Source organism: Mchenga conophoros, linkage group LG7 (assembly GCF_057382185.1).
Source record: "Mchenga conophoros isolate Kocher_MC1m ecotype Shallow Benthic linkage group LG7, M_conophoros_male_GT1.1, whole genome shotgun sequence".
Taxonomy (NCBI): domain Eukaryota; kingdom Metazoa; phylum Chordata; class Actinopteri; order Cichliformes; family Cichlidae; genus Mchenga; species Mchenga conophoros.
Window position 1 is genome coordinate 48,793,277 of NC_140532.1, and position 25,884 is coordinate 48,819,160.

General features: G+C 38.5%; 1 protein-coding gene and 1 long non-coding RNA gene across 2 annotated transcripts; one reads left to right on the forward strand and one right to left on the reverse strand.

The window, feature by feature from the left end:
- Window positions 1-3,530: 3,530 nt before the first annotated feature.
- LOC146570969 (alanine--glyoxylate aminotransferase 2, mitochondrial-like) lies at window positions 3,531-19,348 on the reverse strand. Its single transcript, XM_085279829.1, has 14 exons — window positions 19,172-19,348; window positions 18,519-18,607; window positions 18,167-18,357; window positions 15,787-15,910; window positions 15,606-15,700; window positions 14,244-14,337; window positions 13,596-13,689; window positions 12,949-13,049; window positions 12,639-12,731; window positions 11,282-11,414; window positions 10,343-10,431; window positions 10,090-10,239; window positions 4,836-4,934; window positions 3,531-4,125 (listed from the first exon to the last, which is right to left on the reverse strand). Exons 1-14 carry the CDS (start codon window positions 19,266-19,268, stop codon window positions 4,024-4,026), a joined length of 1,551 nt encoding a protein of 516 aa, XP_085135955.1. The 5' UTR covers window positions 19,269-19,348; the 3' UTR covers window positions 3,531-4,023.
- A 245-nt stretch (window positions 19,349-19,593) lies between these two features.
- On the forward strand, window positions 19,594-24,386 carry LOC146570970 (uncharacterized). The gene is made up of 3 exons (XR_014893050.1): window positions 19,594-20,034; window positions 21,012-21,106; window positions 23,086-24,386. It is a non-coding gene; the product is annotated as an uncharacterized LOC146570970 (long non-coding RNA).
- The last annotated feature ends 1,498 nt before the right edge of the window (window positions 24,387-25,884 follow it).

Sequence of the window (25,884 nt, forward strand, 5' to 3'; positions counted from 1 at the left end):
ATCACAACTTTGATTGATTTGCAGACACAAATCCCTCTGGGAGTTGTAGTTCTAGTCTAAAACAAATCTGAACAAAGCAAGTATGAATGACGGAGCAGCTGAAAGTAGCTTCTAATGAGATTAATGAGATTCTAATGAAATCATGGTTTGTGAGATCACAGTGACCTCTGCCCTTGACCACCAAATACTTAGCAGCTCACTCTTGAATCCAAATGAAATGAAATGTGAAATGTGCCTGACACATTTGGTAGATTTCACTGTAAAAAATCTTATTTGAGCAAAGACCAGCAGAGTTTATGTACAGATAAAAAAACAAACACTTTAACACCTCGGATGATCTGTGCTATACATTTGGAACTTTTTCCCACCTGCAGTGTTGGGGAGTAACGGAATACATGTACCGCCGTTATGTATTTAAAATACAAAATATGAGTAACTGTATTCCGTTACAGTTACCGTTTAAAAAGGTGGTATTCAGAATACAGTTACTTTGTTGAAATAAAGGGTCTTTTCCTGTTTCATATGTTTGGCTATGTCCTCTCTATTTTTGGTTTCCACGCCCCAAACAAAACGCGCATTAAGAGGCTCTAATGCCTGGGTGTCAATCTCGCGGCCCATGTCACCCCTACTTGCGGCCCGCATAATGATGTGAAGAAATATTTTAAAAAATTATTCACAAAAATGATTTAATATGAAGGCAATAGGCAGAGTGTTACAGGCATCGCCCTAAAGAATGTAGCCTCATGGGCAGTGTAGTCCGTGCTGCAGCGAGAATGGACTGCCATACCCGTTATGTGTCTGTGAGCGAGGGAGGGAGAAAAAGGAAAAGTACGAGTTGTCACCGAGCAGAAACGGGAGCTGGAAGCATGTAAATATAATAATAACCACTGCAGCCAAGAAGAGTGCCTGACGAGCCCAGTTTTAAGTAAGCTATTAAGACTCGACTGTACACCGTGTTCCTGTTTTCCTCCCAAACAATAAGTTTCGTTGGAGCAGCCTTTCAACGCCTCTGTCTGTCTCTCGCTAGCAAAGTTGACCCAGACAACAAAGTAAAGCTACGAGCCCGACACGGAGCCTGACATGTTAGCCAGAGGTCCCTTTACTATGGTTCGGAGCCGCGGACCTGTTTTACATACGCGTGAAACAGTTTCCTATACGAGATCGCTGCAAATATATTCAGATTTAAAAATCTAGTTGGTGTTGGTATGGCAAGTAAGCTTCAGCAAAAGTAATAATTCACACAGCAATAGTACATTCATGTAGTTGTAAAAAGCATGATAATATAATAGGTAATCCAAAGTATTCAGAATACATTACTCTCATTGAGTAACGTAACGAAATACGTTACAAAATACATTTTGGGGGTATGTATTCTGTAATCTGTAGTGCAATACATTTTAAAAGTAACCTTCCCAACACAGTAGTCTTGATTTTATATCTGTTTTAGGAGTAATACACATATATTGTGTTTGTCCTGCAGCTTGCATTAACAGCAATTTTACACAGATCACGTAGCCCTGAAAGTACTTTTAATAAATCATGAACCAACAAGCAGAGAAGTTTAAGTAGGAAAAAGTCAAGTGTGCTCCTGGTTACATAAAGGCTATCTAATGGATCATCATGACAAACATTTCTTTTGTCCTTGGCTCATCTCCATGGTAACTTACCACTTCCCAGGCGAAATCTGGCCAAACTGGTTAAACAGCTGGACTGTCCTGTTAAAGCTGCACACTGGCCACTTATGCATGAGACCACTTTATACATGTTGAGCAAACACACACACAGCAGCTCTTCTCCCTTCACCGTTTTACGCCAACCTGCAGCTTTGAGCTTTTTCTAAGATGTAGTGTCCCGCAGCGTCTCAAATGGATAACCACTGTTAACCATTTGAGATAGTAGGTTGGTACTGGTTCTTGCCAGATTACGAGTACAGAAGATGCTCTTAGGCAACTGGGACTGTAAGGGTTTGTTTTGCTTTTATTTTTTCTAAATCCTGCTGTTCAGGATCACTTTCTGTTCAGGTCGAGGGGCAACCGTGGCTCAGGGGGTTGGGAAGCGCATAACCGGAAGGTCGCCGGTTCGATCCCTGGGCTCTCTGTCCTGGTCATTGTGTCTCTGTCCTGGTCGTTGTGTCCTTGGGCAAGACACTTTACCCTACCGCCTACTGGTGTTGGCCAGAGGGGCCGATGGCGCAATATGGCAGCCTCGCTTCTGTCAGTCTGCCCCGGGGCAGCTGTGGCTACAACTGTAGCTTGCCTTCACCAGTGTGTGAATGTGAGAGTGAATGAATAGTGGAATTGTAAAGCGCTTTGGGTGCCTTGAAAAGCGCTATATAAATCCAATCCATTATTATTATTTTCCTCTACTTTAATATTCTCCTAATTAATAAGTTTTTATTTTACATTTTGAAAGTCACAGCTCTTCCATATGTGAACCCTAATACTCAGCTAAGAGGTTCTCACCCCACATTGCATTCAAGGATAAATTATAGCCGTGTGTAAAGGTTGATCACAGTATGTGGAGGTGAGATTTCAGAAGACTCAGTTGGACTTATTGCAGCATTAGTACCCTGTAGGTTGTCTATTCAAAGCATTTAGGCCAGGATGGACAGAAATGTTTTTTAAAACATTCAAAAATTCGGTTGTAGTTGCTTTTTTATCTCCTGCAGTACGGTGTACAATCCAGACAGACAGACATTTAACATGTTAAAAAGAAGAACAAAATTTATTCCCCAGGCCAGTATTAAAACAATAGAAGAGAGAATTACACTTAACAATAACTTGCCACTCATGTAATAAAAACACACACATAAACCGATAAACTGCAGGCACTCAGTCCATGAACCTCACAGTCTCATGTTTCTTTTTGTTTCCCTGGATGTCATTGCTCGGTAATCACGGTAACATTTGCCTTGCTTTTTAATGTTCCTTTTCTTTTTCTGTATATTTCCAAGCATTAGATGCCTCAGTCATTTTCATATCAGCTTTGGTGCACACAGAAGCATGGCTTTAGGGACTGTGATCACTTTCTGTTACGGCATGAAGTTGCAGCATATTGTCTCCTCTGTAACACAACAGTTTTAAGCCACAACTGACTGCAGAGAGGACGCTATATATATTAATAAGCACTGTTGTCTTGCCGGTCCCTGGCCTCCTGTGTGAGGTTCCTTTGCATACTCTAGCTTCCTCTCACAGTCCAAGGACATGCATGTTGGTTTAATTGGTGACTCTAAATTGGCTCAGGATGTGAGGTAGATAAAGTGTTTTAAGTATGAAATGTATAAATTCCTTGAAAGCACTATATGAATGTATGGTCTAAAGCACTTTGAGTGGTCAGTAAGACTGAAACAGTGTTATGTAAACATGAGTGCGTCACAGTAGAATAAGATTTTGAAAGTACAGCAGTATTCCAGTTTGCAGAGTGCAGCAGGGTTACATGGAATCGTAATGCTCCTCACAGTGATTCAGTGAACAGTAACAGTTATTTCACTTGTATGCTTGCAATGAAAACAGCTGGACACTATGTCAGTGTTTCCAGAATATCACGTTTTATTGGTCTGTGGAAATAGGATTTTATCCATTTATTTACACTGATAACAAGATAATAAATCCACTGTCAGAAGTAAACATCTACATGCCTAGTAAGATGATTAAGTATAACTTGCTGAATAACCAGATTTGGTTTTGGTTTCTAGCTTTCATTATTATTGTGGTATCATAAGTAATAAGCAAAGCATCGCTTTATAAATGATCATACACAGTTATCAGATATAAAAGAGCAAAATGAACTAAAAGTTAGTTATCAATTTTATCAGTGAGGCCGTTTAAGTCTTTGTTATAACAAAATCATTAAACATAATTAGAAAATGTCATCTTCTTAATCACTATACAAAGGTAAAAACAGAGATAATGAGGTTATTAAGATTAATACTGAGACTTCTACTACTCATATTGAAAAAAGGTCACCTCTGGCTGACCAGGGTCTCTTTAACACGGAGCAATCCGTCTGACCTTTTCCAGGCTTTCATCTTCTTTCCATGTAGTTGCGGACAGACTTGTCAAAGACTGCCGTGAAGAAATCAACATCTTCCTTTGTGATGCACATGGGGGGTTTGATGCGGAAGGTCTTAAAGAGTGATAAAAGCAGAACAACAGAGATTATGTAGCATCAGTGATTTAGACTGTTAACAGGAAAACACAAGACTTTATCACTCATCCATAATAATGTTATAGGTTTGGAACAGTAGACACCGTTGTATTGAATTATCCATCATTTGGGGGGTGGGGGGCATACAGAAAAGAAAAAAATACTTAGATATAAAAATACATTTTAGGTGAACCAAACGGCTTATACACAGCAATTTCTCTTTTTCAGTTAACATCAAGTTAAGAAGTGAGTCCTGTAGGATTCTGGACTATTAAAACATCATGATTTTTTCTCCTTTACGAAAATAATCAGTTTTCTGCTACCACAAAAATACCTGCAGCATGTTGTTTTCTAAAGCCATAAATAGAAGAACTAAATAGCAGTGTTGACATCACAATGTCTCAGTAAAGCATGATGAGGAGAGCTGGAGGCACAATTACAGACAGAGAAATGAAGAATTCCAAAACCAACATTTTCTGTAATTTAATGTATTATCAAAGTGAGCTACTGCTCAGATGTCTGTTTTAGATCCAAGGTAAAAAAGAAAAAGGAAAGTAAGCAAAATGACAAGTGTGCTTGAATTTTAGAAAACGATTAGGTTTGTGCTGCAGACACAGCATGTATTGGTGCCACACTGCAGTCTAGCACATACATGAGTATACAGAAGGTTAGAGAGTGGGTGAAATTACCTGTCCATATATTGCTCCTTTCCCAATCAGGACTCCCATGTCCTTGACATCCTCAAAAATCTCAGCCATTGCCTCAGGGGGTAGCGGATCTCGGCTGGCCTACACATAATAGACAAAACGGATGTGGGTGGATGTTTTGGTAAGCACAGTAATTTATCCAGCTTAATTACCAGGATAATTTTACCAAATGGCTAGTCCTGAGTCACTTTAAACATAGAAGGAGAAATAAATATTTGCCTGATGCACATGGTGCATCACTGATAAATTCTATGAGATGTGGTGTGTGACAGTATACGTCATACGTAACATTATTTATTCTTTAAAATAAGGACAAATTGTTCTTTATTCTTTATATCCCTAATCCGTAATCTTAAACAATAAACATTACACGTAAAAAAATAGTATATGTATGTGTACCACCCAGTGTAAAGTTTATGTCACATCTGTCCTATATTAAGAGCATTAGTACTTACCAAAAATCTTTTTTTTAACATTTCTGTAAAAGTTAATCCACCAGTATGTGCAAGCGCTTTAACCAAAATGATATTTTTAATGTTAACATATAATAAATGTTTTTAATCCACCAATTTTCAATTTTACAGCTTTATTAAAAAAAGAGAAAAAATAATCAAGAAAATAATTATTTTTTGATTAAGATGCCAAATTACAGTTATTTACTTGGATTCCTGAGCAAAAAAGTAGTTTTTAGTGGTCGGATGTTATGCTTGATTAATTTCTGACTGCCAGTGTGCCAAAATGGTAAACTGCTGAGAACTCGCTGAAAAGGAAAGCGTCTGTATGAAATCACTCCGTGATGCTGCATGGTCTTTGAGACAAGTAGGGCAAGACATAAAGTGTTCTCACAGAGCGGTCAAGTGTGCTTTGGAGGCAGAAAACAAAATCAGAAAACAAAAGCTGACTGAAGCAGATGTCAGACACCTCAAGGTTTGAATTACTAGAGATAGAAAGAAGGCCACTGCTGATCTTCAGACAGAGATGAGCTTCTAAATCAGAGTCTGAGAGGCACTCCAGTGTGACCACAAGCAAAGGACTCAATGAATAAGGCTTAAAGGGAAGAATAGCTGTTTAGAAGACCTTATTCAGACTTGCAAACATCTCAGAACACCTCAGAATTGCCAGGAAGCATGAACACTGTACTGCAAATGACTGGACGAAGGAAGTCTAGACACAGAAATCCAAGTTTGGACTTTTTGGTCAACACCAAAAAGTTGCAGGTAGGTGAGGACTGGTGATTCGTGAACAGACTGGCTGAATGACTGAATGGCTGACTGAGCTGAAAGCACACACGGCAACCACAACATCACAAGACACTGAACTTAAATACACAGGCTGAATGATTAGTGATTAGGGACCGGTGAGTGAACAGCTGAGCTTAATCTGACTAATGACACATGGAAGTAACTGGAACAGCAAAACAGGAAATGAGAACGTGTGACAAAATAAACTGAACATGAACAAACTGAGAACACTGGGTGAACCACCCAGGAACACTGACATTAGTGAATCATAAACAAGGTCTATCTCAACATCCCAGAATCCCTTCTGGACTGAAACCGACTGGTTGTGGGTTTATATACCAACAAAAAATGATCCCAAACATCCTTCAAAGCTGTGCAAAGACTCTTTGACCAAGAAACAAGAAAAAGGAAGTACTCGAACTGATGGAGTGGCCAAATCAAGGCCTATAATGGACTCAAAGATAGACTCTACAAAAGTTTCATTTACAGCAGGTCTCTCGGGCTAGTTAGAAATGATCTGAAAGTCAATATCAAAAGAGCCTGTCAAAGTGCACCAAGCTAGCAAGAATGCAAGCTGTTCAACGCCTAAGGGGGCATTAAGTCTTTTGGTTATTATACGTAAGTAAGGACTATGTAGTTGTTTGTTGAATAACTAATATAATTTTTAGTTTTAAGCAAGTTTTGTGTGACAAATTTGTAAAATATTTGTATTTCCTTGTTTCTACACTGTTACAAAAAACATCTTAAATAAACGGTAATATTCCGGCAGCTGGGGCGCCAAAATACTACCGTAAAATAACAGAAAATAACTTCCTCATAAAAATACGTTTTTTCCAGTAATGACAATACAGTTTGTTGTGCTAATTTTACATGGGATTTTGCCTTTTCCAAATGCTTTTAGACATTAAATTAGGAACATGTTAATGTGATTAAACAATGAAATCATCTATAAATAGGAAAAATACTAATGTTAAAAAAACGGTAATATTCCGGCAGCTGGGGCGCCAAAATACTAGCGTAAAATAACAGAAAATAACTTTCTCATGAAAATACAGTTATTTTCAGTAATGAAAATAGAGTTTGTTGCGCTAATTTCACATGGGATTCTGCCTTTTCCAAGTGCTTTTAGACATTAAATTAGGAACATTTTAACGTAACAATGAAATTACCTATAAACAAGGTCAATGAATGTGGCAATATGAATCATAATACGTAAATGTATAAATATACAGTTAGCAGTTGGTTTAAATAATAATGGATTGCATGCCCTGGGACAGACTGACAGAGGCGAGGCTGCCATATTGCACCAGGTGAAGAGTCTGGACCACGGACACAATAGCGAGAGTGTCCGAGCCGGGGCTCGAACCGGCAACCTTCTGATCACAAGGCGAACTGCCAACTCTTCAGCCACGATCGCCCTAAATAGCAACGATAATAATACTTATGTGATGTAACACAAGCTTATAGGAATCATGTTATATACTTTTCCATAGCATTACATTTGAATTCAACAGTTCGATCTTTCAAATAACGGACAGATATTTGTGAGATCATGATACATTTGTGAATGTATTTTTACAATCTAAATATGCATATGTACAAAAAATATATTTAAAAAACAAGTAAATTGTGTTTTACTATATTTACAGTGATGTTATGTTATTTTACCTTTGACATGTAAAATCACAGTCTACTTATGTAAATTTCATGATATTCTAGAAAGACAGTACTATTTTTTGGAACAGTGTAGGGTGGTCTAATAATCACAGTATATGGTATAAGACAAGAATGTTGAAATAAATTTAACATGTGTCTGTCTGTCTCTGTGGTTGTATGGTCTACCTGTTGTGTCAAGGGAGTCTTGTATCCCCATTCAGTCTTGTCTCTGCATTTCTTTACCGTTTCCCTGTGTCAAGTTTGTATGTCTTAAGTTTGGGTCTCTGTCTCATGTTGTTTCCTGTTTTTCTTTAATAGTCCTTCATCTTGTGTGTGTGATGTTCCGCATTGCTTCCCTTGGATTGTTAGTGGATTCTGTTCACCACGTTTCCACTCTGCCCTTACCTCATGTGTGTAATTAAGTCTTCAGTTTTCTTTAGTTTCTGATGGCAATCTCCCCTCTACATGTCCAGTATTTCCTATTCAGGGTCCTAGTCTCTGAATAATTAAGTTTCCTGTATTCTGTTTCTCGTAAGTCTAAAAATAAAGCTGCCTTTAAGTTTAGTCCAGTTTCTGAGTCCTACATCTGGGTCCTAACCCGGCCTGCTTCACACAACAGCTCATGACAACATGTACCAAAGTAAGGACACAAATGTCTATGACAAACCTTCTGAAAGAGCATACAGACAGGAATTCTTTTCAGCTTTCAAATGGAGTGAGTGAATGGATTTGAATTCATTTGTTTAACCTTGAATTATGTATGTTGAGAAGACACACACTCTGAGTGACTAAATATGGTTCACAACCTGCAGCCATGTTGCAAAAGAAAAAACATTTAACTAGATGGTTGGTACACAGATAAAAAGTAAATAAATGAATAAAGATGGCAGCAAAAAATAATTAAATAAATAAAAATTTCACTGACTATGTTTTTATATTTGGGATCTTCTGATTCAGAATGAAAAGTTCACCCACTTCATTTCTCATTACACTTTTTCTCCTAATGTTTATTTGTGTGGTTCATTCCAGAAACTGTGACTCGGTTTCTCAAAACTCCAAACGCAAACAAAGAGTTTGCTGCTTTTGTCAAAACCCCACACATCTCTTGCGAAATAAAAACAGCACTCAAAAAAACAAAACATGTCCTCTCTTCTCAAGACGGGTTCCTTCCACAAAAACAATACACACAGATATTACCTGATGTCTTCTCACAGACCATCATCCAAACACTGATGTGATAAATATAAAACAGTATCATCAAAAGTGCTCATGTATGTTTTGGTTTGGTGAGGTCATGCTACGTATTCAAATGATTTTGAGCACCTATATCCAAAAAAAAAAAGAATAATAAAAAAAAGGACCTATTTAATGTATATGTTGAGCAAATTTACTAATTTCACCATGTATTGCAAGTACAATGAGAAACCCTACACAGATCCCAAAGGGTAAGAAATATATGTGTATTACTGCAATACGTGTTTAGCTGAACTGACCAAAAAAAACTTCCTCATAGACCCCCTTTCACTCTTCCTCTTTGTTCTTCCTGTTTCAGCTTCTTGCCTAACACTTGAAGAAATGACTCAAAGCCTCTTTTATACTCTGACACATGATTAAATTGTTCTTCCAGTTGAGTTTGCAAACGTGCAGAAAGAGTTGGACCAATTTCTAAATCAGTGTGTTGCATTTTGAAGGCCAGTGTTCCTACAGGTGAAAGAAAGTGTGCTAAATGATGCACTTTGTGTTCAGAGATTTGCAAGAGTGTGATTTAGAATGACATCTGAGTAAAACAGGTGGGAATGTCAGTAGTAATATGTATGAGCTTTTTAACATGGCCTTCATAAATGGTAAGTAAAACAATACTATTACTGTATTTTATAAATGTGTATCATAGGATATTATAGGATATTCAATCTATTTTCTTTTCTAAAACAAAAGCCTGATTTTTAGGAGCACGTGAGAACGGCGCAGGATATGTTTCTTCAGAAACACACGATTTTATAGGTCAAAGGAGTCCTCTAACAAGCACAAGGTGTGTACAGAATTATGGCTGTTTAAATACATGTTTTTTGTTTTGTTTTGAAATTATGTATTAACTGGGCTTTTTCTCCGATTTGCAATCAGGATTAATAAAATGACCAAAATAACATTCAGACTCTGCGATCACAAGACCAAACCTTACGCCAGGTGTGTATACGAATGTCTGTATACATGTTTCGGAATTTAAAAATGGCACACATGCTGCAGAAAACAGTTAACTGGGGCAATGCTGGCCAACGCCCCCAGGGAGGCACAATGCAAATATGTATTGTATAAACATATGAGCACAAGGATCACAGCACCTTGTCTCGGACCATTTCCACACCGATCTGCAGGCCTTTTCCACGGACATCACCGATGATCTCATACTTGTCTCTGAGTTTCGCGAGCTCTGTCATCAGATAGGTGCCCACACGAAGGCTGTTCTGCTGGGTGTCGTCCTCTCTGATTGTCTGTTAAGGAAAAATGCAGGGTTTTTTTTTCTGTATTTCAGTGTCGCTGCTGTCACTGTTATCTTGAACAGGCTTCATTTAGAAAAGGTTAAAGAATTCCTACATCAAGCACCGATGAAGCCACAGCACAAGCCAAAGGATTTCCCCCAAAGGTGTTGAAGTGAAGCCCCTTGGCAAAGGAGGCTGCAATTTCTAAAAAAACCAAAAAAAAAAACCAAACCAAAACAACAAAAAATGAAAAAACAAATTCAAACCTCCAGCGACTGCTCCGTTCAAATTACATCTCAAAATATAAGATATATAAAATACTTTTGTGTTATCAAAAGTATTTTATATAAAAATGAATTCATGTTGAACTCTTTATCAACGTGATGCTAGGTCTTTTAGTATTGTTTAACACTAACAATCCAAAATGGATAAAAATGGGAGTCTGATGGTACTTTTCAAGGTAGCACATCAGTCATACAGCTACTATATGATAAACAAAGAGAGGCTCACATTGAGGCTCACAGCATTATTAATACAACGTTACAAGTCTCTCAGGGCTCCAGCAGCGTTGTTCTAATGGAACAAGTACTAGAAGCTTTTCTTCAAATCAATCTATGTCTTAGGTATTCAATGTGGAACTACTTTTTCCTCCTTGTCTCCTTTCCTCAATTTCTTGCTGAGAGCTTGGCTGAAGTGGTGAGTCAAAACTGGAGAGCCGATTATTTCATTCACTCACAATTTCAGTAAAAAAAGAAAAAAGAAAATATGGTCTGCTTGTTGCTTGAAAAGTATAAAATAATTAATAAATAAAAAAATACGTTTTCATGGTGTCCTTGTTTTTTTTTTTTTTTTTGATAAACTATAAATACATGTTAAATTGTTGAGTCTTCACATTCAAAAAGCTCCATCACCACCTGGCAGAAAGAGACAGATGCTGTCTCACCACGGCCAGTTACATTTTGCCAGTGAAAATAATGTATAATGTAATTAAATGTATTTGTTTATGTTTCTTGAGTATACAAGCAGATCTACAAACACTAGAGTATATTCTCACCTGGTGTGGTAACAACAGCTCCCATTGGGAATCCATTGCCAATGCCCTTTGCCATTGTAACCATATCAGGAATAACATCGTGGCCTTGGAAACCCCAAAAGTGGCTTCCTGTTCGTCCAAATCCAGTCTGGACCTGCCAGGTGAAAAACTGATGATTAAGTGATTTATTTATTTATTTATTTTTCCCCTTTTTGGAGTACTACAGTAAAGGAAGCAAAAAAAAAACAACAACCAAAAAACCTTAATTGTCCATAAGAATTTAATACCTATTGGGGGTGTTGTAGGAATCTGTAATTTAATCAAGATAATAAAACATTTCCCTTCAAACGCTGAGTCTCATTCACTAATCCTAGCCTGCAGCACTTTTGTCTTCCTTCCATATTCAGTGGTGACTCGAACAAAATACTGCCACAGACATACATTTTGGTGACTGTTAAATTATAGACGAGTGACATACTCTGAACATGACCTGTGAAACATTACAGTCACAGGGGGGTGAAGAATTGGAATTTATGATAAATCTTTTTTTAAAACATCTGGATGTTAATAATTGATGCAAGTGTGGCAATGTTCTTACACAGTTTCAGTCAGACTGGCTCACCTGTCAGGGAGGAGATAAGGTACATACTGACATATGTACATACACATGCTACATTATCGTAAGATGTGCATAGAAATGGTCTTAGAGTACGTACAAACTAAGTGCACACACAAAATAATTTGTTGTTTTTGGAGACAGAAATGCACCGCAATAGTGAAAAAGCAGGAGAATTTTACAACTGAAGAAACTGAAACAATAACGCCCACCTCTTCACTGAATTTCTTCAAGACTGAAGAAAAAAAATCCAGGGTTCAATATCGTGTATAAAATTTGGGGGATTTTTGGGCTTTTCTGTTTTATGTGGTTGTTGTATTGAAACAAGAATACTGAAAAGTTTTCCTATGAGAACAGGTTTTTCTAAACAAAGTTTATTAGAATAAATCCACCTACTCCTGCATTTGTGTGTAAAACTAGTATGTGTGGTTAAGGCACAGATGTGCAAACATAGTGTTTATGCCCACTGACTTGGTAGCTTATGAGTGATTGGCAGTTACTTTCTTATTTTTTAATGCATTTAGGAATATTTTATAACAATGCTTTACCATAAAGCACTTTATTTAAATGGAAATAACACAGCAGATTCAACACGTGTAGCAGCACATGTACTGATGTGCTTAATCTCCACTTTCTAATATGCTGTGGCAGGCTTAAAGATTTTTTTTAAGAATTTAAAAAACAAACAAAAAACTGACCCAAACAAAACAATGTAGCTAAAAAAAATTTAATTAGAAAACCTATTTAACATTTGCACTTAACCTCGTCAGCAACGCAGATTCCTCCTCGCTCTCTAACAAGTTTGTAAGCATCCTTAAGGTAGTTTTTAGGATACTGCACAGCTCCTCCCACTCCCTGTATAAAAACACACGTGCACATCCCACTGTCACATCTTAATTAACACAAACACAGCGACCACTCTGAACAAGGTAAAACAACAAACATAGACAGTATATTAACAAAGGCCTATTCTAAATTAAATCACGATCCATTCAGCGTAACAACGTGTTTAACCCCAAAAGAAAAAAGGAAATATTTAAAGAAACCCTAACCCTACAATTGAATAAAGTACCTGAATCGGCTCTCCAAAGAAAGCAGCTATTCTGTTTGGGACACTTGTAGCAAATGTCTCTTTGAGTTGTGCAATGTACTGTTCATTTGCCATGCAGTGACCTGTGGAGGGGGAACAACACAAAAAAAACTTTCTTGTCAGTTTAGATGGTTGGCTGATTCAGATATTATTTTGCAGCGACAGATGTTTGGTTTGTGCAGAAATCCATGAAATTGTGCTGACAATGGGACCATTTTCAAGTGGTCTAGTAGAGACAGGTTATTATTAACATTCCTGAAAGTGGTAAAACATTAAAAGAAGTAAATACTGAACAGCTGCCTTGTTTTCGGGGTTATAAGTAATCTGCCCTACTCTGTATTTTGAAAGAAGTGCATGTTTTTGAATCACAACTCAAAAGGGAAACAGAAAATTACAAAAATGAAAGTATATAATTTTGTTTAGATGCATGTGTCAATCAATAATGATCTATGCAAAACAAAGGACCCCCCCCCCCCCCCCGCCCCCCCCAAACAAAGAGATCTCCTTTTTTGTCACCTGGATACAGACAGACTATTATAAAAAATTAAAAACATCTCCCTCTTTTATTCTGTTTATTAGAACAGAACGGGTGAATTAGCGCTGAGCCACAAGTGCACATGTGTGTGTACCTTGGGCACAAGTGCACTCTCTGATGGTCTGAACGGGGGAGTCTCTACAGTGGCTTCCTCCCCAAGGCCCTCTGAACACATCGGGACACATGGTCTGTTCATTGGACAGAAATCAGGTCTGCTTATTTCAGTTTAACAGCACAAATAAAGCATCACCAAACTTTACTGCTGCGAAAGCATCGGCCACCTTCAGCCCATTTCAGAATTATATTTAATTAAGTAGATATAAAATGTGCAAATGAATTAGTTTAAATAATGCAAACATATTCAGTGACACACACCTTCAATACATTTTGACCTTAAATGTGTCACTTTAAGCCAATTATTAACTATCATAGGGCACCAGGGATCACTGAAAAGTTTGCTTAGAGTTAAAAATTAAAATTTTTTGACTCACTGACTACTCAACCCAACTGAACAACAAGGAGATTTGCATATGAGGTAATATCTTTTTGTGAGTAATGTTCGATTAAAAGTTGAAAAGATTTTCAACAAATTAATGCCAGTGTTTTATTGCAGTTTTTTCTTTAATTTGTTTAATTTAACTTGTTTATATGCGTCTTTATGCACTGAATGGGAAATCTTCCAGTTTTCAGATACAACAAAGTTTTTTTTTGGTTTTTTTTGCTGTCTTCTTGCAGTACCTACATTTGTGGAGTCAAAACCACTGGCAACAGGGTATTTATATGCTGCATTGGAAGTGAGGCCAATGGTCTGTGGACTGCCACCATGATATGACCCTCTAGAAGGCAAAAATACACATTACTAGCAACAATACCGCAATCCTCAACGTTGTTTTTTATGATTTACTTTAACTCTGTGCTTGTCTTTTCAGTGCCTCCAAACAGATAAAATAACATGAATTAATAGCATAAAAAAGGAGAATAGTAAAAACTGTAAAACAATAAAACAAACAAAAACCTGAGGCCGGTAGTACGAAACAAGATTATAGGATTAGCAAAGCCGCTTCAACATGAACAATTTCAATGTTACAAAGGTGTGGCATCATGACAATTTATATTGCACGTCTAACTAGATCAACAAGTATAAAGTAACAAGTACTGCCTACTGACAGTTCTCTGGAAAATAGCGGCAGCATTGCTGAAGGTTGCCTTCGACCGCTCTGTATGGCTACAAAAAGGTTTTTATAATTGTCTTAAGCCTTTGTTGTTTCCTTGTGAGCACCTGTGAGAAATATGGCAGCTCCGATGCAGTCTTATTCCTGCAATTTTCTGTTGGTTGCAAACAATTTAAAATTATTTTTTAAGTCTTAAAGATCCTTGAAACAGGGCACCTCCCTGGTCAGTTTGATAAGCATGCAGACAGCCTGACTTGTTTAAGTTATATCTGAGCATCAGAATCATAAGGAAACGTCACTTTTAACATGGCGTGGTTGTTGGTGCCAGATGGGCTGGTTTAAATATTTCAGAAACTGCTGATCAACTCTGCAGAAGAAAAAAGAAAATAAGCAGTGAGCGGCAGTTCTCTGGGTGAAAATGCATCGTTGATGCCAGAGGTCAGTAACTCAGATAAACACTTATTGCAATCAAGATATGCAGAAGAGCATAAAACACATTCATACAGCATTTATAATACTACACTACTTTCTAGTATAGCCAATCACACTTCTGCTCACTTTCTGCAGCTGTTGTGTTGACTTTAGTTTGTATTACATGTTTAACCTCTTTAATATTTCCAATCATGTCAGTTTTATCTTCCTTTGTAAAATGAGCTGCTACACTGTCAGTAGACCCATCCCTGTTTGTGATTGGTCATTTGCTGCAACACCACCCCCTTCATGCGAAACCCTGGGTCAATAACCACCTTCATGAGACTGATTAGGCTGATTATTCTGGGTATGTTGACCCTGCTTCGTAGTAAACAATGCCTATGAAGTTTAGTTACCAAAGCTGCCAAAAATCAAACATTTCTACAGAATTTACATTTTTCTTTCATCAGGAGGCGAGTAGGATGCCTTTGTTAGTCATAGAAAAAAGGAAAAAATTAGACCTTAAAGTAATTATATCGTTGTTGCCTGTGTGGAGACGAGCCATCAAAATTGCCAGGTCATTGGATTCCGAGCCGCTGTTTGTCAGATATATCACCTGGACAAGGAACAGACCAGCACACTGTTTAATGACAGCCTCAGCCCATGATGACAGCTAATTCAATGAAAAACTCAATATCTTACCTTTAGCGGATCTGGGAAGTGGGAGGCTAGTTTTTCACAATACTCATGAAGCGTTGGATAAACATAGATGCTAGTTGTATGCCACAGTTTCTTCAGCTGCTGCTCTGCAGCTGCTGTTACTTTCCTGTGAACAAAGACGCCATTTCATTCCCTCTGTGATAATATAATATGACGATTTAGTAATTAGAAAAGTACTTCAGCAACTTCCAACAAGTACTTTGCTAAATATGTTAGATTTATTCATTCAGAGTGTTTGCCTCAGTTCTTGTACAGTACTAAGCGCAACATTTCACAGTAACCTTTCAGTAACGTAGAACAATGGTTTCATAGTTTCTTTAGAAAATTCACAACCTAACTGGGCTTATAAAACTATAGCATCTAATCTATAACTTTCATAGCTCACTTGTCTGAAGTGCGGTACATATTGGTTGTTAGATGCAGACTGACCATTTCTGCAGGGATAAATCAGTAATTATTGATATTACCAGCTGCTGCTGTCTAATGCAACAGGTGTGTAATAAGATTAAAAATGTCTAGAAACAGCTGGAACCAACGAACTACCTTTGGCTTATGTTAGCATTTTTAAAAAAAATCTAATTTAAGGTGTTACTCATTAACAGATGTACAACAGTGAGGGAAAAAATCAGGTGGAAAGGAGGTTGGGGACTTTACACAGGTTCTGTAAAGGCATGAAGAATGCGGCGAGTATTTTAGCGCGTTGTGATGTTTTATGGAGTAGATTTGGTGCTGACATGTGGAAAATAAGTGATTTTCTTATTGTGTCCAGCAGAAAATAAATTAGCTTAGGCAAAGAGAAACCAGGAGACAACCTCAACCGGCGGGCCATGGACTAGGAGTCATTTGATACTGGGCCATGAGAGTTGAGGCTCGGCTATTTTTGTAATCGTTTTTTATCGTTAACTCGGATTCCCTGGGTCTTTTCCCGTGTGTTATGAATAAATCTTGTTTTTTTCGTACCGGTACTGGTTTCATTTAGTTGTATTTATCCGTGACACCTTAAAGGGCGGTCCGTGAAAATATTGTTGGACATAAAGCGGTCTGTGGCGCAAAAAGGTTGGGGACGACTGATGTAGGGCATTCTCTAAAACGACCAAGCTACTCGGGATGGTAGACAGACAGAGGTCTTATAGGAGAGGCTTACAGAATTATTAGCCTCATATTTTGGTTAAGTATTTCCAGAGTATCTGTTAAATAGAGCAAGGGATTTTTAAAACGAACATCTTTTAAGACGAACAAAAACCTAAACTATCGGTTTCCAAACTATTAGTCCCATGATGTTAATAGTCAAACATGTATCATATCTTCTTGGATAACAGTCTGCAGCAGATTTTGTTGTAGTTTTCAACAAATCTCCTGAGAAATACCAGCCCATTCTTCTTTGACTAATCTCTCAGCCTTCTCTAGATTTTATGGTCAATAGTCAGTAACGTTTACTTTGGTCCTCTTATGGTAGTTCTTCACCAGGAGCAACATCTGATTTGGGTTGTTGCTGTCGTGTTGAAAGACAAACAGCATAATACTCCCACCACCGTGCTTCACTGTGGGGATGGTGTTTTTGGGTTGTAAAGAACACACATGTCAGGCTGCGTGTCCAGTTTGCATAATCTTTCTCCAGGTTCTCCTAGCGTACTTCAGCCTGCCTTAAAGGCATCTCTACTTGTAGTGATTGTCTTCTTTAAGATTTTATTCTTTAGGTCATTCACTCATGTCTCAGCAGTTGTTCTGGGGTCTTTAGGCACATCTCTCACTAGTTTAATTTCCAGTCTTTAAAACCTTTCAATCCTGCCAGGTTTGTTCTGTACTGTGGGGCTTTTTCTATGAATTCCTTTATGACACTTCTCGCTCCAGTTCTTGACACTTTGGGATAACACACTGGGATAAGTTGTATTTCTATCTTCTGCTTTGTGAGCATCAATAATTCTTGAAGTTACAATTCAAGTTACAGCTTAAACCCTTGATTAAGTGTTTATGCTGTGCATACATTTGAAGATAACCTTGGCTGTAACTGGATTGTTGTAACTCTGAGCATTACAAAGTTAAAGCACATCATTGCACATTGGTCAATTTTTCAGGGAGCTAAGAATTACGACCCTGATAAATATCTTTTTCTGAAATAGTTATTTAATTAATTATCATTATTAAATAATGTATGCTTTCTTAAGAAAACGGGCATGTTTAAAAATGCTTTATTTTTTAAAAAAACCCCATGCTGTTACAATAGCACTGTATGCTGGGTGGAAAGTGGTGCATAAATGTTACAATAACCGACTCATGTCAGTGTCTCTACTTCATCCATCGGATGCCTGTGTTTGTTAAATACTTTTCCATGTGTTACACGGCAAACTGTAAAGGATCTTACGGGTGGCAGTGGCCCACACTGACAGTCGCCACACCAGCAAACAGATCCAGATATCGTCTCCCGTCCACATCCCACAGCCACTGCATGTACCCCTGGTGAATGAACACTGGCTTCTTATAATAAGTAACCTTCATGGTCATGGGGTTGCAGTTCTGTCTGCGGATCTCTATCATACGGTCTTTGGACATACCCTTGATAGAGACAAATAAACAAGATAAGGGTTGCAGAATGGGATGTTTATTTTTTTGTAACTGAGGTTTTTTACTACATTTATTCAGCCAACTAAGTACTGTTATTACTGAAGCGATTACATAATGCAAGGCCAAATGTATCAGCAGGAGTCTGCTCTTACCGTGTATTTTTCTGGACTGAAATTGCACGGGGGCATCTCTGGCACGTCTGTAGAGGGGGGCTTGAAGGCTGATTTCTGACATAATGCGCCTGTAAATTAATTGCAGCATGAAAACAAAAGAAGAAGAAGGGAAGAACAGCTGGTTGACAACCATAGAGCTCTCTATTTTATCTGGCAGAGGATGATCAAAGCTTTGGCGTGACATTACAGTGACATCATGTGAAACATCTTTCTGTTGACACAAATGCCAAATATTTAACACCCAATTACCAAATGTAATTTCTAATCATCAACAAAAAAAACCACACAAATCAGGTTTAAACTGTGTTTGCTTTTGATGCTACTGGTTTCATTTAATTCACACTTTTCAGCAATATTGAAGCCAGGATGGGACCACATTAAGATAACCTTTGACCTCATAGCACACTGATGTAATGCTGCCTGTTTGCTTGTTGTGAAACCTCCAGCAGACATCTACAATGGCATGGCTGTGACAGATCTTCAAATTGAGACATTATTAAAAGAAAGAAAAAAAATCGTTGAATCAATTAACTGAAATACGCTCCTCCTGCACTGTAGTAGCAACAAACCAAAAAGCATAACACACTTATATAGTGGGGGTAAATGTTGGAGCTGAAGCAGGGAGAACTCACCACTTGCCCGGTGGAAATAGGCCAAACAGGGCATTGAGCAGGACCCTCGTGTTAAAGCAGCACAGCGTCCGCTTAGACTCGATATAGCTTTATACATGGTGAGCAGGCACTGAGGGGGTACACGACAAGTGCTCTTCTTCCACCGTGTTGACAGTCAAAAGCAGCAGATAAGGCGGGTACCCGTTTTTCTTTCTCAAAAAAAAAAAAGAAAAAAAAAAAAGAGTGTTTGAAGTGGGCGGCGACGTCCCTCGCGCGCGCTCACAACGTCATGGTTTGTGAAGCACGTTTCTGAACTTTATGGCAGAAATATAGTATCATCAGAATTCAACTATTTTTAGACATTGAATTTATAACACTGAATTTTTTATCCTCCAAATTTCCCTGCAAAAATATTCACCTGCAAAAAATTCAACTCCAAAAATTCATCTGCAAAAATTCACCTGCAAAAAATTCACCATCAAATATTCACCTGCAAAAAATTGCACCTGCAAAAATTCAACTGCAAAGGTGACGAACTTGAATGACCCAAGCCAGAGCAATCAGCACTAGATCGAGTCGAGCGGCTCTCAGCCAATTAAATTACGCTGTTTGATCACATGACACCGTTAGCCAGCAGTGTGTCTCCTAAAAGAGAGCTGTTTAAAGGTGAGTGATTAAGTTTTTCTCCTAAATAGAGATCATTACAGAACGCCTAGTCCTACTTAAAATCCCATTCATTTTTCTTTCATTTTATCATCTACTCGAACTAAGTAAAACGTTTGACTAACTCAAAGACAATTTCCACGCCTCCCCTGCCTGTCTGCAGAGGCAGTTTTGAATTTAGGAGCAGCAAGATGGCAGCGGCAAACCCTGGCGGTTCTCCGGTAAGTATATTGTTTTTTTATCTTCAAGTTTGTCTTTTGAAACGTTATATTTATTTAAATCCGTTGCTCACGTATACAGTACACAGACGGGGTCTTTGCTCAACTCGTCTGAGGCGTGTCTCACTTAGCGCTACATGCTAGCATCCTGCTAACCGAGCTACCCTTTACATGCTGTGCTTTAGAAAATCGGATACTCGGTACAAAACCATACTCCGCAGATATTGATAGATAAACGAACACTGCAAATATAATGTTGGAAACGAGAACGGCCTTTGGTGAAGGGGTAAAATACACCATGAATAAAGCCATAGAGTGAATGGCTGCCATGGTTGCAGAACGGCCTGATTTAATAACAAGAATGGGGAAGAGTGAGGTGAAGTGAACCAAAGCCACAAAACACGGTCAGACAAGGCGGGAAAAGGGCAGTGATCTGTCCGTCACTATGAAGTTGGTGTGTGCTTTGGTGAACAAAAACTCGAGACCGGTAGCAGGAAGATGGGAGACTCGTGTTTCACTGGAATAGTGGTGAATTAAAACATCCCTTGTTGGGGAAATTTAGGTGTAAATGCATCCATACAGGCAAGACAGAGGCAGACCAGACAGTGAAGAAAACAAGGCAAACATTAGTAATATTAAAACGGAAATATAGGATTAATATAACATACAATTAGGGAAAATGTAAGGAACACAATGTAAATGATATTGTAAAGTCATTAAAACGGCATACTCTGATTAAAAGAAACATGTATTTAGGTAGGATAATAATAATAATAAAAAAACATGTACAAGATGGGTATGTATACTTGTACCCAGAATTTAACTATAAAGTTGTAGCATGCCAGACGATCTTGAATGTAACTTTGCTCCACACAAGTTTTATGGTAGACATATTCATATTGGTATCTAATAAATTATTAATTCTTAGATTTTATCGAACGTTAATTTATAAATTGTGTCTGTCTTTGTGTTTGTTTCAGATTATGCAAGATGAAATTATTCAGTCAGCAAGACACTTGCTGCAGTTGCTGACATCATCCAACCGAACTGCTGCTGTGATGAATCAGAATACAAGGTACTTTAGCAAGACTTATGAGTTAATGCTACAGTTAACTAAATAATTGTATGTATGTCTGACTGACTACAACGAATATGACTGCACGTTTACGCCGACATCATCCTGGTGCAAAGACAAGTGGAAGCAGACAAAAACAACAAGCATGCATGCTACAAACTTTACCAGAGTCATTTACACAGCTGTTAGCACATGATTCTCCTTATGGGGACCTGACATGTTTAATATTGTGGCGAGCTCAGACAAGGAGGAGACGGAGGTATCGTTTGGTCTTGCTTCCCGTGAGCTAGCCAGGGAGCACAGCCGTTTATTGACATCTGCAGAAGAACACTGCCGCTAGCTAACTGCTCAGCGCGGCAACCGCACAGCAACAACATCAACAACACACAGGGCGCCCTCTGACCCCGGAAGGACACACCGTCGCAGCAAGAGGGCGTCACCCGTCACTATGGCAACATAAACAAAACATAACTGTACAAACAGAACCCCAAACAGCCCTGACCCGCTATAATATGCTGCTGAGAATATAGCGCAGAAGAAGCGTATAGTATAGCTTTTATTTTGGAAAGAGCCATTTCTCTGTAATAAACTCTCTTTTCCAAAGATGGGTAATTATGTCATTGGCATCGGTGAGCCACTGTCAATATGTGACATATTGAAATCGCGTTTGAATTTGCGCTTGTTTTTTTGCTTTCACTTTGCAATCGCGCGAACTGTGTATAGAGAGCGACAGCACTGATCTGTGAGTGATGATAATTTGTGCACCAATTCCTCTGACATCGTCTTATTAATCGTTAGCTTATATGCAAACATGACAAGTGAAATCTCCCGCAGCAAGCTTAAACATGTGAGAGGTTGATCGCGCAGAGAATCGCTGAGCTTATGTGAGTGCGTGTGTAAAAGCAGCAGGATATATATTTCAGTTCTGCTGAGCCAAATAAGACAGGTCAGGGTGAAGAAGTGACAGCCAAAGAAAAGCTTACCACAAAACGGAAAAGTTATGACAAATCAGACTATAAGGCAAAAAGAAAGTGCAGCTTTATGGTTTCATGGACAAAATAATTTCTGTGGCTGCGATATGATGAGCTATATAACCAGGGCTGCACATAAGTGGTCAGCAGGTGCGCATTCGCTGTCAAAATAAAAAACACGCACAAGGGTTAGGGTTAAATTTAAAAACTGTACTTTTGAGTTAAAATATATATTTATAATTTTAATAAATGACAAATTAAAAAGGCATGAACATTTTTTTTGTATCGAAAAAATATCGAACCGTGACACCAAAGTATCGAACCGAACCGTGAATTTTGTGTATCGTTGCACCCCTAGAGTGTGTGTGTGTGTGTGTGTATGTATATATACATATACACATACACTCAACAAAAATATAAACGCAACACCTTTGTTACTGCTCCCATTCCCCATGGGATGGACGTAGAGACCTAAAATTCATTCCAGATACACAATATAACCATCCCTCCCAAACAGTGGTCACAAATCAGTCCAAATGTGTGGTAGTGGGCACATCTGCTATATTGAGATAATCCATCCCACCTCACAGGTGTGCCACATCAGGATGCTGATCTGACATCATGAGTAGTGCACAGGTGTACCTCAGACTGCCCACAACAAAAGGCCACCCTGGAATGTGCAGTTTTTTGCGCTATTGGGGGTCTGGGGACCCAGAACCGGTCAGTATCTGGTGTGACCACCATTTGCCTCATGCAGTGCAACACATCGTCACATGGAGTCTATCAGATTGTCAATTGTGGCCTGTGGAATGTTGGTCCACTCCACTTCAAAGGCTGTGCGAGGTTGTTGGATATTCGTGGGAACTGGTACACGCTGTCGTGTGTGTGTGTGTGTGTGTGTGTGTGTGTGTGTATATGTATGTATATATATGTATGTATGTATATAAATAATATTTCTCTCTCTCTCTCTCTCTCTCTCTCTCTCTCTCTCTCTCTCTTTTTTGGTAGTTCTCTCTCTGCTGGTACAGAACCGGGTTCTGCTGGAGGTTTCTTCTTGTTAAAGGGGAGTTTTTCCTCTGCACTGTCACTTCATGCTGCTCAGTGTGAGTAGGGCTGGGCGATATATTGAGTTTTTTAAAAATATCGATATATTTTCATACGAGATATAAGATGTGACAATATCGTTTATATCGATATAGTCTATGTTACGTTATAATTATACTTGTGGAGCCGCAGGTTTGCCTCTCTTTCGTCCACTTTTGTCTCTACGAAACGTTACTCGGCCTCGCCTCTCCTTCACTGAACACAACTCCGCCTCCCCCATAGCTTTACCTGCAGGCAATGACAAGATGAAAGCGGAAAATCTCAGTTAGCGAGTTACCGCGGATCGTCCCGTGCGTGGGGCTGGACGGCGTCAACGTGTTAGCGAGCTAACCACGCTAACGAGCTAACCGCGCTAACGACATGCAGCCCGGAGGAGCTGCACGGCCTAAAATCCTTTCATTTTCTCAAAACTCGACAGTGCGCCTTATGTATGAATTCTGGTTGTGCTTACTGACCGCGAACCGATTTTATGTGGTACACAGCGCTCAGCAATCTGTCAAATGTTTTAATATGACTTTGCTAAGCTACGGAGCTGCACCGCTTGATGGATTGTCGGAGGATTACGGCTACCGGGGAGGAGCCTCGCGGAGTGATACGTACCGTGCTTCAACGTAATATTACCGTACTGTGTGTGTATAAGGACCACAAATGGCACCTGTTCAGAGACGTGGTGCAGCTGTGAAATCTGTCTCTTTGTTATTATGCTCAGCGTCTATTAGTTTACATTTTGACTGCACAATTGTGAGCTTTTTGTTATGCACAAAAACAAGATTGTTTTCTTTTATTTATGGACCATGATTATTTAATAAATGCTGATAATTTATTTTAAGTAATTTCTTCATGTACATCTACGCTGTATGTAAATAAAAGTGCCCGTGTGACATCTGGGACACAGTGTGACTAAGAACTCTTTTTGTTCTTAACTTATGGCTTTAAAAAAAAAAATCGAGATATATATCTTATATCGCCATCCAGCTAAAAAATATCGAGATGAATTTTGGGTCATATCGCCCAGCCCTAAGTGTGAGGGATTGAGGTTGAGTCCACATGTCCTGGGAACGACACCATGCAATCTTCTGGGATTCCTTAGTAAACCTGTGAACTGCACTTGTCCTTGGTCTTCACAGCTCACCTTTTTACAGTTTATTGAATCAAAATGCTCCAGTGACATGGATTCTACATTGTAACTGATGTGATGTTCTATAAAGTGGGTTTTAATAAAGAAAAGGCAAAAATTGGTTTGTTTCTTTATTCAATTTTTGAACAGTGATAGTCAGTACATATTCAGTAAATGCAAATTATTTACACGGCAGTGCACTACAGGCGTAAATCCAGACCCCTAGATAAAACATTATGGCATTATAGCAGTGACAACTCCACAGTAGCAGGTGGGATTTTTATTTTTTGAAGATGGCTCCTTTAACCTGTCACTACAGATGGTCTGTTTATGTTTTGATCAAGAGCCTTTTTTGGGGGCAGCTGAAGAGGAGAAGTCCATCTTATGGCCAACCTCTGGCTGCATCTTGGTCACATTACCCAGCAAAACCCAGTATGCAGGTTCATCTGTAACAGTCCTTGTGCCACAGATCAACACTGTTGCTTCTACATTAAACAGAAGAGCAGTGACGTGGGTGCAGGGTGGCTTCAACCTTCCCTGTGATGCTCACAGTGACCCATGGCGGCAATGCTGGTTCATTCAGTCTTTGAGAGTGCAGTACCTGAAACACACAAAGTTAATTTAAATACAAGAACTATCAGCCAAGGCCGACATAAATGTGTTTAATCTACTTTATCATAAATGTAACAAAGTGTTTAGAAAGTTAGCACATGTAATTTTTCATTTCTTTGTGTTCATCTATAGAACACTGCATGTTATAGTGTAAATCTGCCTGTTCTGTCAGAAACCTGCCTGCAGAAAAGGAACCTAAAGTATGTAATGCAAGGATGTCATCACTTTAGAGAGGGAGAAAGCATAAAGTGACAATTATGAATCACTTAATATGATAAGGAGATTCTGCAGGTCATTAATCAATGTATAGAATTAAAATAAAATGTATTTTTAGTGACACAAGATACAAATATGGAAGCAAGATGTATAATCGCCCAGTTTGGGGAAATTGCAAGGGGCCTCAACTTCTCCATTCCCACAATGTGCAACAAATGGGCACAGCTGATCTTCAACAGTGGAACATCGGCCAGTTACTTCCAACTTTAACGCAGCTTGTAGTCTTGGAGAGCAGCTCGCCAAAACTGCATGCACAACTTCTGCTAACAGTGGAAACGGATTAAGAAATCCATGCAAACAGATTCATAAACCGAAAGATTATTTTACAGGATTAATTATCATATCAGCCACTGGCTGATCAAACCCTGAGGGTGTATAGAAGAAGCAGAGGGAATATCCCGTTTAAGTTTAGATAGTATTTGTAAAGATACTGACCATATCCTTTTCTGAAAGTGTGGATATAATGGATGGGGTAAGGTACTGACATGCTACAACTTTATAATTGTTAAATTCTGGGTACAAGTATACATACCCATCTTGTACATGTTGATTATTATTATTATTATCCTACCCAATTACATGTTTCTTTTAATCAGAGTATGCTGTTTTAATGACTTTACAATATCATTTACATTGTGTTCCTTACATTTTCCCTAATTGTATGTTATATTAATCCTATATTTCCGTTTTAATATTAC

What these genes read in the sequence shown, in the direction of transcription:
- LOC146570969 (XM_085279829.1), bottom strand. Translation starts at nt 19,268, where the DNA reads ATGTATAAAGCTATATCGAGTCTAAGCGGACGCTGTGCTGCTTTAACA. An exon ending in GTGGTTTTGACTCCACAAAT is followed by an intron (nt 13,690 to 14,243) that starts GTAGGTACTGCA and finishes TCCAATGAACAG; the next exon opens with ACCATGTGTCCCGATGTGTT. An exon ending in GAATCTGCGTTGCTGACGAG is followed by an intron (nt 11,415 to 12,638) that starts GTTAAGTGCAAA and finishes TTCACCTGGCAG; the next exon opens with GTCCAGACTGGATTTGGACG.